Raw genomic sequence first — 13,828 nt, 5'->3', positions numbered from 1 at the left:
GATTTAACCCGCCGTCCCTTTGTGGGTGGGTTTACCATCCGGAGTTGTTTTCCCTTGATCACGAAGAGAAAAAATTGTAGTAATTGCCTGACGGAGATCACATACAAAGAAGAGGGAAGAGGGGGAAATAGACGAACTGCCACCAATTTGAGCGTGGTCTGTTTTCACAGCCACAGATTGGGGGAGATAAAGTCACCAGTTATATCGTGATTATATCAGGTCTGGAGGGGAGACGAATCCCCTCGTCTTTGGACTAGGTGAGGAGGTGAGGAGGAATAATTCCTCTCTAACTGTTCCTATAGTGACCTTTAGTCACTGCCTTGCAGGATCTCCTGTCCAAAGGATCCTGTCTGTCCGGCCATTGTTTGTATATGCAGAAGAGGACATTAGTCCCAATTATCTGCAACTGATCTGCGTACCTTATACTCCCACTCCAGGTATTGCCTACTCGGGGTACCTGGCACAATGGCAGACAATGTCGCGTATTCAGCCATGCAGGTCCCTCAATTATCCCCTCCACAACAACAACAAAAACGCAGATCCTCTGAGCCGGAGGTGGGGGAAAAAAGAAGGCTAAAACAAAACACCTGACTCAAAAGGGACAATCTAAAACGGCTGAGCGAGAGGCCTCGAGGAGACATTTGGCTCTAGAACGACAATTTGCCAGGGCACAGAGGTCCAATTCCAATGTGACAAGTATGGTTTCCCCTGTCCCATTGGCGGCACCCACGGCAGAACCTTCTGCCCAGGAAGTTCTCAAAACTTGGTTTCCTCCTGGGGAAACTGAACAGTTGGATTCCTCCAATCCCTCCTCACCAGCATCTGACCATACTCCCACTGCAGCCACGTCCAGTGACAGAGCGCAGGAGGACATATGGTCGGCACAATTTCAGGCATTCATGCAGGATGCCTTTTCCCAGTTCATGGCTTCTAGGGGACAGGTGGCCTTCCACACATCCCACAAGGGACGGATTAGGCCGCCCCCTACTAACATTTCTGAGACTTCCTCTCAGATAGGAGAAGGAGACTCATTAGACGTTGACATGTCAGACATGCCCCTTTTGGAGGACGAGGGCACCGCACCTGAGCAGGCGACGAGCTCTGGCCTCTTTGATCCAGTGCTACTCAAATCACTTTTGATAAAGGCAGTCTCTACGGTCAACTTGACATCAGTACAGGAAGAGAATCCTTCTACAAGCAAGGAGGCCAATCCTCTATTTGCCAAAAAAGTTCCACAGGACAAATACATTCCCTGTCCGGAGGTCTTCCTGACCACGGTAGAGGAACAATGGTCTTCCCTTGCAAGCCCACCGGCACCTAACCCCTTGATCTCATTATTTTCCACTTCTGCGATTCCAGGAGACATGGCGGAGGCCTTGAAACCTGAGGAAAAGAAATTTGAGCACTCCCTCCGCCGTTCCCACATGGCTGCAGCCTGGGCGGCCAAAGCAGCAACTTCATCGTCATTCTTCGCGAGGGCATGTATCATGTGGCTGAGGGAGCTGCAAAACACTGTGCCTCAAGATCAGGTCAGAGTACACCAAACTTTGGCCAAGATCCTTGCGGCCTCTCAATTTATGGCTGATGCTTCGTTGTACGCAACAAAGTATGCGGCAAGATCCATCGTGGCCGCAGTGGCCTCGCGTAGGCTACTGTGGCTCAAAAATTGGAAGACAGACCTTAGGTCCAAGTGGCGTCTTTCGACGTCCAAATACAGTGGAACATTATTATTTGGATCCATACTGGATCCACATGTCAGCGAGGGTAGAGACAAGAGAAAGATTCTAGTACACCCATCAAAGAAGTTAGACAGGAGAGGCAATCAGGAGTTTCGGAGGCAGGGTTTCCGTCCAGGAAGCCCCTGGGACTGGAGGCAACCCTTTCGGTCAGGGCAATCCTGGGACTGGCCCAGAGGCTCACAATCCTTCTACCCGAGGCAGGATCAGCCCCAGGATCACCAAAACACGGGAGCCAGAGGCCAGTTCCAGTCCAGACGTCCCTATAGGGGATCGGGAGGTAGATCCTTTAAACGCACTAAGTGACGCCAGACAGGACACTCCCATTGGAGGTCGGTTAGGGAATTTCATCGAGGTCTGGGAGCAGACCACTACCGACGCCTGGGTCTTGGAGACGATCAGGCATGGACTGACCTTAGACTTCTGCTCTCCCCCACCAAACCGGTTCATCAGATGCCCCATCTCCAGAAAGGCACACAAGGCAAGGTTGGTAACTTCGGCCATAACCCACCTTCTGTCAATTCAGGCCATAGAGAAGGTACCCAAGGGAGAGGAAGGAAGAGGATTTTATTCCATCCTCTTCGTGATCCCAAAGGCATCCGGAGGGTGGAGAGCAATATTGGACCTGAAGGGTCTGAATTATTACGTGAACTACAGGAGGTTCAAGATGCACTCCTTAAAGTCCATCCTAACCAGCGTCAGGAAGGGCGACCGCCTATCCTCAATAGACCTCACGGAGGCGTACCTACATATTCCCATTCACCCCAGATACCAGAAGTTTCTCAGATTTACCTACGCGGGCCGGCACTACCAATACAGGGCATTACCCTTTGGCCTCTCCTCGGCTCCAAGGGTGTTCACCAAAATCCTAGCTGTAATAGCGGCCCACCTCAGGATGATGCCGGTGCGCGTACAGTTTTATCTGGACGACATCTTGATTCAGTCCAGCTCGCAGGACCAAGCAAAAGTAGACCTCCAGACCACAATCCGAGCCCTACAGGCGCACGGATTCTCAGTCAACATAAACAAGAGCCACCTCACCCCCTCAAGGAAGCTGCAGCACTTAGGCGCAGTGATAGACTTGGACCAGTGCAGGGTATACCTGTCCCAGGAGCGGCAGACCAGCATCTCCAAGCTAGTCCAGCAGGTCCGGAGAAGCAGGAGGGTGCCCTTGGTTCAGCTCTCAAAACTCCTGGGAAAGATGATATCTTGCATGGGCATTGTCCCATGGGCCAGACTTCACTCGAGGGGGTTGCAGTGGTTCCTTCTACCCTACCAGAGGAGGAACCTCAGCACCTCCAGCAGGAGGGTATTGGTACCAGAACAGGTATTGGGGTCACTGAGATGGTGGATATCTCCCATGATACGCAGGGGGAGTATATTCAGGGAGTATATCACACTCACGACAGACGCGAGCCTATTCGGATGGGGAGCCCATCTGGGAACCCAGATAGCACAGGGCCAGTGGGACCAGAAGGACCTTTCCCACAGCATCAATTGGCTAGAACTTCGGGCCATTCATCTGGCTCTACGGCAATTCTCCCATTCAGTATCAGGAAGACACGTTCTCGTGTTAACAGACACTGTAGCAGCCAAGGCCCACGTCAACAAAGAGGGAGGTACACGCTCAGCGGACCTAATGAAGGAGGCATTGGCTTTGGCGCGGTGGGCAGAAAACAACGTCAGCTCCATCAGGGCGGAACACATCTCAGGGGAGACGAATCTCCGGGCGGACTTCCTGAGCAGAGCCAAGGTGGACCAGTCGGAGTGGCGACTGGATACGGCTCTGTTCGGGGAGATCTCTCGGAGGTTCGGGCAGACACATCTGGACCTCTTTGCCACTCACAAGAACACACAACTCCCCAGGTTCTTTTCCAGGTTCCCGACCCCGGGATCGGAAGGAACGGACGCGCTCAGATGCCGGTGGCCGGCACAACTCCTGTACGCCTTTCCACCGCTGCCATTAATACCGGCGACCATATGAAAGTTGATCCGGGAAGGCGCAGAGGTAATCTTCATTGCCCCACACTGGCCACGGCGCCCGTGGTTTGCCGACCTCGTGGATCTTTCGATATCACCCCCATGGAGGATTCCCCCGGACCGAGTAACTCTCAGTCAGGGCAAGTTTTTGCATCCAGATCCGCAGTGGCTGCAACTAACCGCCTGGCATTTGAGCGGCAAAGCTTAACCAAACAAGCTTACTCCACAGGGGTGATAGCGATCATACAAGCATCAAGAAGACCCTCCACAAACAGGATCTATGATGCTACGTGGAAGAGTTTTTGCAGGTGATGTGCCCACCTTCACCTAGATCCAACTGCAGCATCCATTCCCAATATCTTAGATTATCTACTGGAGGGACTTAACAAGGGTTTGTCAGTCAACACGATTCGCAGACAGGTATCGGCTCTCTCCACTGTACTATCCTATGAAAATTTATCCTCTCTGGCGCAACATCCAGCGATTAGCGCCTTCTTAAAAGGGGCGGCGAATACTAAGCCCCCGGTCATACACAGGTACCCGTATTGGAGCTTGTCCAAGGTCCTTCATGCCTTGACATCAGCGCCCTTTGAGCCTCTTGACTCATGCTCTCTTTACCACCTATCGCTGAAGGTAGCCTTCCTTGTAGCCATTACTTCAGCAAGGAGAATTTCGGAACTAGCAGCACTGTCAGTGAGGAAGGATTTTTGCACCTTCTTCAAAGATAAGGTAGTCCTCAGACCAGACCCTGCCTTCGTCCCGAAGGTAAACAGCATCTTCCACAGATCTCAGGAACTGATCCTTCCTGATTTCTGTCCGAGACCCAGACATGGACTGGAGCGTAGGTGGCACAAGCTGGACGTGCGTAGGGCACTGTGTTTCTATGTGAAGCGCACTTCATCTTTCCGTAAAACGGAAGCATTATTTGTTTCCTTTCAACCGTCAACCATGGGAAAGAAGGTGTCATCTTCTACTATAGGTAGGTGGATTAGGGCATGCATAGCCCAAGCCTACGTTTCGCAGGCACTTCCAGTGCCCGCACACGTGACGGCTCATTCAACACGTAGCGCGGCTACCTCAGCGGCGTGGTCAACACAGGCGTCAGTGGAAGAGATTTGCAGGGCTGCAACCTGGTCTTCTCCTTCCGTCTTCATCTGACATTACCGTTTAGATTCCTTCGCAGCAGCAGACGCTGCATTTGGTAGGAGAGTGCTACAGCAAGTCGTATCTGCTCAAGGTTCGGTGGCCTAGACACTCCCTCCCAGGGGGACATGAGGGCTTTGGTATGTCCCATTCATTGGACTCTACAGCCATCCTGCTGGAGAAGGGGCGTTGTCTTACCTGAATGCCTTTTCTCAGCAGGATGATGTAGAGTCCAAGCCCCCCCAGATATTAGGTCTAGGCAGGTAGGACAAGGAGCTAACACAGCAATCCCAACAAAGTTCTCGCCTCAGTCAAAACTGGGGTCACACCCAGAGGAAGGGTGTGGCCAAAGTTTTTACCCAGTCTGCCGGGCAGGAAGGCTGTCATAGAACCCTTTCATTGGACTCTACATCATCCTGCTGAGAAAAGGCGTTCAGGTAAGACAACGCCCCTTTTAAAAAATGGCCAGAGAGGACATAAATAGAGGCAAGATCCTGAAGTGAACACATTCAACACTTAAGAAGGTGGCATGTATCCAAGAAATAAGTACATAAGTAGTGCCTTGCTGGACAGATGCCTGGCTCACCTAGTCTAGCAGTCTGTTCTCACAGTGATCAGTTGACTGCACAGTGAAGCCTACTAGTTTCCCCACAGATGGCCTTCAAAGGCAGTTACACTACCGTCAAACCTAACAACGATTGATCCATGATTTTCATGAATTGGTCCTGTTCTTTTTTGAAGCAAGTCAAACTGGTAGCCTATCTCTTGATAGCGAATTCAAATACTAAATTATCTGTTACATAAAAATAAAATCCTCTTGTCTATCCTAATTCTTCCAGGGTTCAGTTTCATTGTTCATTGGCTTATTTTTATTCATACTCTCTTTGGAATTCCTTCACTCCTTGATGTTCTTTACTCACTTTTAACTCTTTATGACCTGAGGAATATTATTTTGCTAAGAATGTCTGTCAATAATACAATAATGCATACTTGGGAGTTTATACTTCTTCCATTGCAGAACCATATTGCCACTGAATTGTTTATAGAAAACATCCTGACAAGAGCTACAGGAATTGCCAAGGGGGATTTAGGGTGCTTCAGTAAAAAGCTGCATGAATTAAAAACTGGCTGGAGATGCCAGCATCTCATTTCCATTATGATAGTTTATAAAGGGCTCATTGAATGTGTGGAAGCTGGCAGTATTTGCAGCAGGAGAGAATAGATCCTATACTCAAACATTTTTCTAAAGATGCTGGGGAAATGAAGCAGGAACAATAGATACAGTCTTTCCCATTTTTAGAGCAAAAGCAATAGCTGTTCTGCCATCCCTATAATCTCTAGATATGCATTGTGTGTTCCCCCTAAAATCAAGCATTCCTAGAGTGGTCTAGAGCAGTGGTTCTCAACCTTTCTAATGCCGCGACCGCATAATACAGTTCCCCATGTTGTGGTGACCCCCAACCACTTATACATCACCGGGTGCCAGGGACATGGCCAAAGAAAAGGGGGAAAAAATGGCTGACAGCCTTGTTTGGCAACCCCCATGAAATGGTCGTTCGACCCCAAATGGGGTCCCGACCCACAGGTTGAGAACCACTGGTCTAGAAGATAAAATTGCTCAGAGGTAAAATCATCCAAATTGTTCTGCCCTGGTTTTAGGTATTGTGGTTCTCTGATCTGGTGTAAATTGTGTATGGAACCTGCTGACATGCCTAAGTGCATTAACAGACAAGCTCCAACTTTGCTTGGAAATTCAAATTTCCTGCCTGGATAGCTGATTAGGATTTGTTTATTTGTTTTTGTGCCTTTGAGTCAATGTTGACTCCTGGTAATTGCCTGGACAAGTCCTTGTAGTTTTCTTGGCACCCTTTCAGAAGTGGTTTGCCCTTGCTTCCCTTCTAGGGCTGAGAGGGAGGGGCTAGACCAAGATTACCTAACTGGTTTTATGTCTAAGGTAAGATTAGAACTCATGATCTCCTAATTTCTAGCCCAATGCTATCTATTGCATTCTTACATTTAGAGTCAAAATTTTGATATATTTTTAATAGGCTTTTAAACAATCCATAAGGATTTTTATAATTAGCTTTTCAGTCTTAATGCTAATAAATCTGGTTTCTTGTAACTATTTGTAATTTTCCAAAATCAACATTCTACTCTTTTGCTGTTTATTTCAAAATAGAAAAAAAATCTTTAATTTCTTAAACTTACATAAAATTTCTTCCACTAAGGATTGAAGGAAAATCATAAAGTGTGATGAAATGTGTCATTCTGAAATTTCTTAGTTTCCCAAAAGCAGGCTATTTCCTGCAATGGTTAAGGGGAAATGTGTGAACTCAATGTCTTTTGAAGGCTCTGAACTGTGGCTTGGGCAAAGCTGAGCTTCTTTAGGCTTCCAGGTCTCTGACACCTACCAAAGACTGCTTTTTATGGTCTCACAAGGAGTCTCTGTAAGGGCCACTTTGTGTGTGGGTGATCTTGGTTCTCCCCTTGATCTGGTGAGGAGTTTGGGGAGCTGAACTTTTCTACTGCAACCATCGGGTATGCCCTCCACTACTATATCTGCTATTGCTATTACTATTACTTGCCTAGACCTCCTAAATGAATGTTTTATTAAAGAAATTTATTGTATTCATTGTGGATTCTCAGAAGTCATCATTCAACCATTGTGTGTTTCCAGAGTATCTCCATGAATCTAATCTTAAAATGTGTGTATGCCAACTCTAGCGTCCTAGTTTGATACTACATAGTGTGCTCAGGCAGTTCTGTCTTAGATGGGGAGTTTAAGATAACCTTGCTGGCCAGTTGGTCTAGTGATTAAGATAACAGACCAGAAAACAAGAGACTGTGAGTTCTAATCCTGCCTTAACTGTGAATGTTGGCTGGGTGACCTTGGACCAGTCATACACTCTCAGGGTTATTATGGGGAATATAGGAAGAAAAAGATATGTTGGATATGTTTGCCGTCTAGGGTTATTTGTAAAAATAATAAAGACGCGATGCTAATTTTCTTGCATTTTTGCTTATATAGGGATCTAGCAGCTCGGAATTGTTTGGTAGGAGAAAATCACGTGGTGAAAGTAGCTGACTTTGGATTAAGCAGACTGATGACGGGAGATACGTATACAGCTCATGCTGGAGCAAAGTTTCCTATCAAATGGACAGCACCAGAAAGTCTGGCCTACAACACATTCTCAATCAAATCAGATGTTTGGGGTAAGAGAGAAAAAGTCCTTTAGTACAGAATTCTTTTATGTAAGTAAATCAGGATTATAAAGTTATATTGGGTTATTTTTATATTCTCAGGATAGTTTTTTTTTTTTAGTTAAGAAGTTCAATATACCTTGAAAAAAAGAATCAGTGTTGTTTAAACAATGCAGCTTTAAACATTCTTGCTTAATTTGCAGCTTTTGGAGTATTGTTGTGGGAGATTGCAACTTATGGAATGTCCCCCTATCCCGGCATTGACCTTTCTCAAGTTTATGATCTGTTGGAGAAAGGTTACAGGATGGAACAACCTGAAGGTTGCCCACCAAAAGTCTATGAACTCATGAGAGCATGTGAGTATAATGCTCTCATTTTTATTTTACAAGCAAATGCAAATTGAAAACTGGGAGCAACTGGAAGCCTTGGTAACTTTCCAAGTACATTTAGCATTTATTATTACATATGATAATAAGTTTTTTGACATACAGGAAGTTTCTTGTGAACAGAAAACTGTTAGTAGTGGACAGCTTCTGTAAACCTGAATGGTCTTTGACATTGGTTTCTGCTGAGTAGGTTGAATATTTCTGCATGTGACTGGATATGACTGGAATAGAATTGATAGAAAATCACAGTTCATAACCTCATGATTACAGAGAGGAAACCATTGAAGATTCTTTTCAAACACAGATATGGACTCATTCAATAGCCTGTCAAGAGAATTTTACTACCTTTGCCTCCTTATTGTAGTGTGCTATGTCCACTTAAAAATACAGTGTGTTTAACAGAGATGAGGAAATCTCCTGAACAGTATGGGCTCTGGTGTGGTATTTGCAATAAAATGGGGGAATTGCTGAAAATCAGTTGGATTCATACTTATGACAATTGTTATGTTCCAAGGTCATGTGATCACTTTTTGCGACCTTCTGACAAAGATGGACTTAACAACCAGGTTACTAACTTATCAACAGCAGTGATTCACATAACAACTGTGGCAAGAAAGAGCATAAAATGGGGACAAAACTCACTTAACAAATGTCTCATTTAACAACATAAATTTTGGGCTCAATTGTGGTCATAAATCGAGGACTACCTGTATTTCAGGCAATCACCTGTGCCAGTTGAAATTTTCAGAAATATTTATTCAAGATATTAAGTGGAATAAGTACAACTTCTAAGGTAGAAGATAATGATAATCCCAAGGATGTAGGATATCATTTTGTTCTATCTTAATAACTAACTAGTTAAAATAAAAGTATTAAAAACAGCTATAAACTAGCCAGACAGTTAAATTCCTACTCTACAAATGGAAAAAAGGTAAAGTTAAAGCATCTGGATTATTTTGGTCAGAAAAAGACCAAGATGTTATGCTTAATTAAGTTATAAAAGGTGCTTGAGAGTTCTAAAATTTTTCAATTACCCATTTACTGCTATTAGAAGAAATGTATGAAGGGTCAAAGTAAAGTATTTGTTTGTCGTGTAGCAGTTCAGTGTTGTTCTGATCAATAGCTTACATGACTTTAAATGAATTTAGCCAAATATGTGGAGAGTGGCCAACTGTTATTCATCATAAATAAATGGAACAGCATCATGAATACTACACATTGGAGGTAAAGAAGATTTTTACTTTGAGGCCCTTTATCTGGGTCTCCCAAAAATATCTCGCTCATCAGTACTGGAAAGAGAATACTAGACTTCACAGCTACATCAAGGTATTTCTTACATTCAGAAGTGCTGCCAGAAATTTTAAGATATTTGAAAATAGAATGCAATAAACCACAACAAGAACCTTAAAAATGTTGCCAAAGTTACAGTGAAAAACACTCACTCCAGAATAGTGGAATTAGATTGCAAATTCTAATGGAGATAGTAATCCCCTGCTGTTGTTTTTTTTATTATATTGTAGGCTGGAAATGGAGTCCCCTAGATAGACCATCATTTGCTGAAACTCACCAAGCTTTTGAAACTATGTTTCATGATTCTAGCATTTCTGAAGGTAAGGACCTGTTTGCTAACTTATTCTGAAGTTTCTATTATATTTTTGAAATAAGGGTTTTTTTTCCCCCAGTGTAATCAAAATCATTTGAATATGTTTTGTTAGGCTATTGGATTTCTACTATAAAACAATCCAGACAATTGTCCAATTCAAACCTATATTAAATGTTAGAATTACAAAGTTGAGCAACTAGAACAGGGGTCCCCACCTCCAGTCCATGGACCAGCACCTATCCGCAACATGCCAGAAAATGTGCCTCACAAACAAGTGAATTCCTGTGGGATGCAGGCAGCACACAAAACCATGCCCCCTTCTGTCCATGGAAAAGCCTCTCTCCACAGAACCTGTCCCTGGTGCCCAAAAGGTTGACCGCTAAAGTAGAAGATTTACACACAAACCTAAAACTGTGAATTATCCCCATTCTCACGTTGCTTTTAATGGGTGAAGGAAGAGATTTTAAATCTTGTGTTTATTGTCTTTCCTCATCTGAATTGTGGGGGGAGAATATGCAAGCCAAAGCATGTACTCATTTATTCTAATAAGTATGCACTTTTTGTGTGGATTTCTTTCCAAAGCATGCAGTTTGTGTCTGTTTTTTTTAATCAACAATGATGCAAAATTATCCAATCCATTTTCATTGCAAACAACTAGTTGTGATCTGGTCCACTTACTAATATGAGAATAATGGCTTAAGTTAGGCGTATCAAATTCTTTCCCCCTAATTCAGAGTGAGGAAACTATGGCTAAATGTTGCTGAATTACAAACTGCAGCATTCTTTACTTTTGGCCATTCTTACTAAGTCACACAAGATTGTAGTTCACAGCTCTTGAGAGGCTATAGATTTCCATTTAAATCATGATTTACCAATGAACTGATATTGGTAAATCAGATATCTTGATGTAGTATGATTTGCTACAATCACGATTTTACTTAATTTCAGATAGATTACTTGTCATTTCTCTGACAAGTTGAAACTGGCTGGAAGGAGTTTGTTGGGACTACAAAGAAAAATCATTTTTCCTTAAATTGTGGATCAGAATGCAAACTGAATAATAGTTTTCCTTGGATAATCTATGTAGAATCATAGAATCGGATAGAAGGCTTTTGAGTCATATCCTGTTCAAGCTAGGTTTATTTTAAATAAAGTTAACTATTTTTTAACCAGTATAACTTACCAGGTGCCCTTCTCTGTACCCATTCCCCTATGAGGTTTTAGAAAGAGAAACAGCTGCTCTAATGAGACACACTTAGATGCTGTTCTTATTTCTGCACATTCTAAAAATTTCTTTCAAATAAAATTCAAGGCATTCTATAGTTCTATTGTTTGATTCTTTAGAAGCCATACTTCTGAACTGTTAGACTCTGAAAAATAGTCTGTTGCTGCCTAGCTGTCAGTAGGACATATTATATTGCCCAATATGTTGCTACTTTGGCATCATCTCTTAGTAGCACCAGCTCTTTCTTTCCCTTTCCTTTGCTTCTCTGTTTCAGTAGGGTAACAGTTACAAAGAACTTTAGAAAAACTGTTGCTAGACCTGTTGCAATCAGGATTTAGACCTGGATGTAGAATTGAAACCATATTGGTCATCTTCAGATCACTTGACTATGCTTGTTTAAACCTTTTGGCAGTATTTGGTACTATGTAATACTGGACCATCTACTATATTTATTTATTACATTTATATTCTGCTTTAATCAAATATTGGTAGTTGAAGTAACTATATTTTGGTGGTTGTGTTCTTTCCTGACTGGGAGGGCCCAGTTAATTGTTACAGAATGGGTGGAGAGTTCTTGTTATTATACACTCCATCACATGCTGCTTCAGGGCTTGGTCTTATACCTAATTATGCCATCTATGCAGTGTGAAATCTAATTGTGCATACCTATGGCCATAAAAGGGTTGCAGTGGAAGCCCTGATCCATCATCTGTTGGCTATCAGGGCCTGGATGTGGTACAACTGATTCAGACTCAGCTCTAGAAAGAGAGAGTGCATATTTATTTAGAAATCCACCAATTCTGTTACGATACATTGATTGTATCATTTTTGACTCTCAGTAAAATTGCTTCCCCATTGGGAGCAGACCTGCACTTTGATGGTCCTCCTGAATTCATAGCTCCTGTTAGAATGGTAAGTGAACATTATAACCAGGAAAGCCTTTATCCACCTTTGGTTATTGAACTGAATGTAACCTTATCTAGATGAGGAACTGAAGATAGTTGCTCTTGTTCTTTTCATCTCCCTTATAGATTATTATAATTTCATTATAATAGATTATTATAATTATAGATTATTATAATTTCATTCAGGACTGTTATTGAACATCATCTGGAAATTTCAATTGGATAATTCCAATACTGGCATATAAAATCATTGCTGTAGGAAATGCACTGGCTAATAATATGTTTTCAAATACATTTCAGTGTGCAGTCATTATATATAAAGCCCTATGTAGCTTGCATATCTTCAAGACCACTTATCCTATATAAATCTGCCCATCAAATCTGAGGGCATGGAGAACATGTGCAAAAGACCCAAACTATGGTTAGGTACAGTGACAATGGTCCTCAAAATAAGTATTCTTTATAGGAGCACCACATCTCTGGAATAGGTTGCCCCCTGAGGCAACATAACATTCCAAAAACTTGGCTGTTTCAAAAGGTATTTCTGTCGCAAGAAACATTTAATCATTTCCATGGTTAATTGTAAACTTTTGATTGCAGTCATGAACCATGTTGGTCTTGTTGCACACATTTTATTTTATTGTTGCATTCACTTCAATTGATTGTCCTCTTGGTTGACTGAAACATCCTGTAATTAATGAATACAAATTATTTCATGCATGCTTCTTACAGAAGTGGCAGAAGAACTTGGAAGGACCTCATCCTCTTCTTCAGTAGTTCCATATTTGCCTCGATTACCTATTCTTCCTTCCAAGACTAGAACTTTAAAAAAACAAACAGAAAACAAAGAGAATATTGAAGGAGCTCAGGAGATCATAGAGCATTCTGCATCCAGTTCTGCTCCAGGTATGTTATTTGAGTGGTCCAGACTCGGGTCCTGAGAAATAACGTTTCAAAACAAAGGAAAGATTCTGAAAAATTGGATTACATCTAACATTGCAGCACATGATTTCTCATCTTCTCTAAATTCTTCTCTTGAAATTTAGCGTGAAGGATGCACCAATCTTCTGGAACAGGTTTAAAGATCCATAAATAATTAAAATGGGAGATTGCACTTGTTCTGCTGGTGAATAGACATAAAAAGTGGATACATTCCTCTGTATTTATGGATGGTGGAGGAAGCAGAATATCTGGTCAGCAGGTTTAGATTATATATTAAACCAGTTCAAATGTGCGAGCTCTTAATTGAATCTGATTTCTGCAATGTATAAAAAGTAATCACATAGTAACCCACCCACCCCCAATCAGTCAATTGTAGATTAACTGATTTTCTTGCTAAGAATGCAGTAATGGCCATAATAAAATAGAAGAAATTTAAGCAACATCATATAGAGAGATATCTGAAATCAATATATATCACTGTAGTCAAGATAAGGAGAGAAGACTAGGAAATTAACACTAAGAAAGGGCTGTGCCAGGTATCAGTGATGCATCCATGACCAGATGTCTTCTCTCTTTCACCTGATTGCTGAGAGGAAAAAGAAGCCTTTTAAATATGCTTTCCCTCATAGCAAAGATCAGAGACTCAAAATTTCTAAGCCTTCAGTGTCACTTATCAATTCCGCTTTTGCTGTGCAAAATGGATAATT

The 13,828-nt window shown here is 42.7% G+C and overlaps 1 protein-coding gene across 2 annotated transcripts in view; it reads left to right on the top strand.

Annotated features, from left to right (window-relative positions):
- The window catches only part of ABL2 (ABL proto-oncogene 2, non-receptor tyrosine kinase), an 88,774-nt gene that overhangs the window by 65,086 nt on the left and 9,860 nt on the right, over nt 1–13,828 (top strand). Inside the window, exons 7-10 of one of the 2 annotated variants that reach the window (XM_039337179.1) lie at nt 7,888–8,072; nt 8,264–8,416; nt 9,967–10,056; nt 12,912–13,085. In XM_039337179.1, the coding sequence (XP_039193113.1) occupies nt 7,888–8,072; nt 8,264–8,416; nt 9,967–10,056; nt 12,912–13,085 (602 nt within the window). The remainder of the gene's footprint in view (nt 1–7,887; nt 8,073–8,263; nt 8,417–9,966; nt 10,057–12,911; nt 13,086–13,828) is intronic. The other variant, XM_039337180.1, reaches the window with a different exon arrangement.

This window comes from Crotalus tigris, unplaced genomic scaffold (assembly GCF_016545835.1).
Source record: "Crotalus tigris isolate CLP2741 ecotype Arizona unplaced genomic scaffold, ASM1654583v1 scf7180000017668.6805642782:7212621, whole genome shotgun sequence".
Taxonomy (NCBI): Eukaryota; Metazoa; Chordata; class Lepidosauria; order Squamata; family Viperidae; genus Crotalus; species Crotalus tigris.
This window is presented reverse-complemented; position numbering and strand designations above follow the sequence as displayed.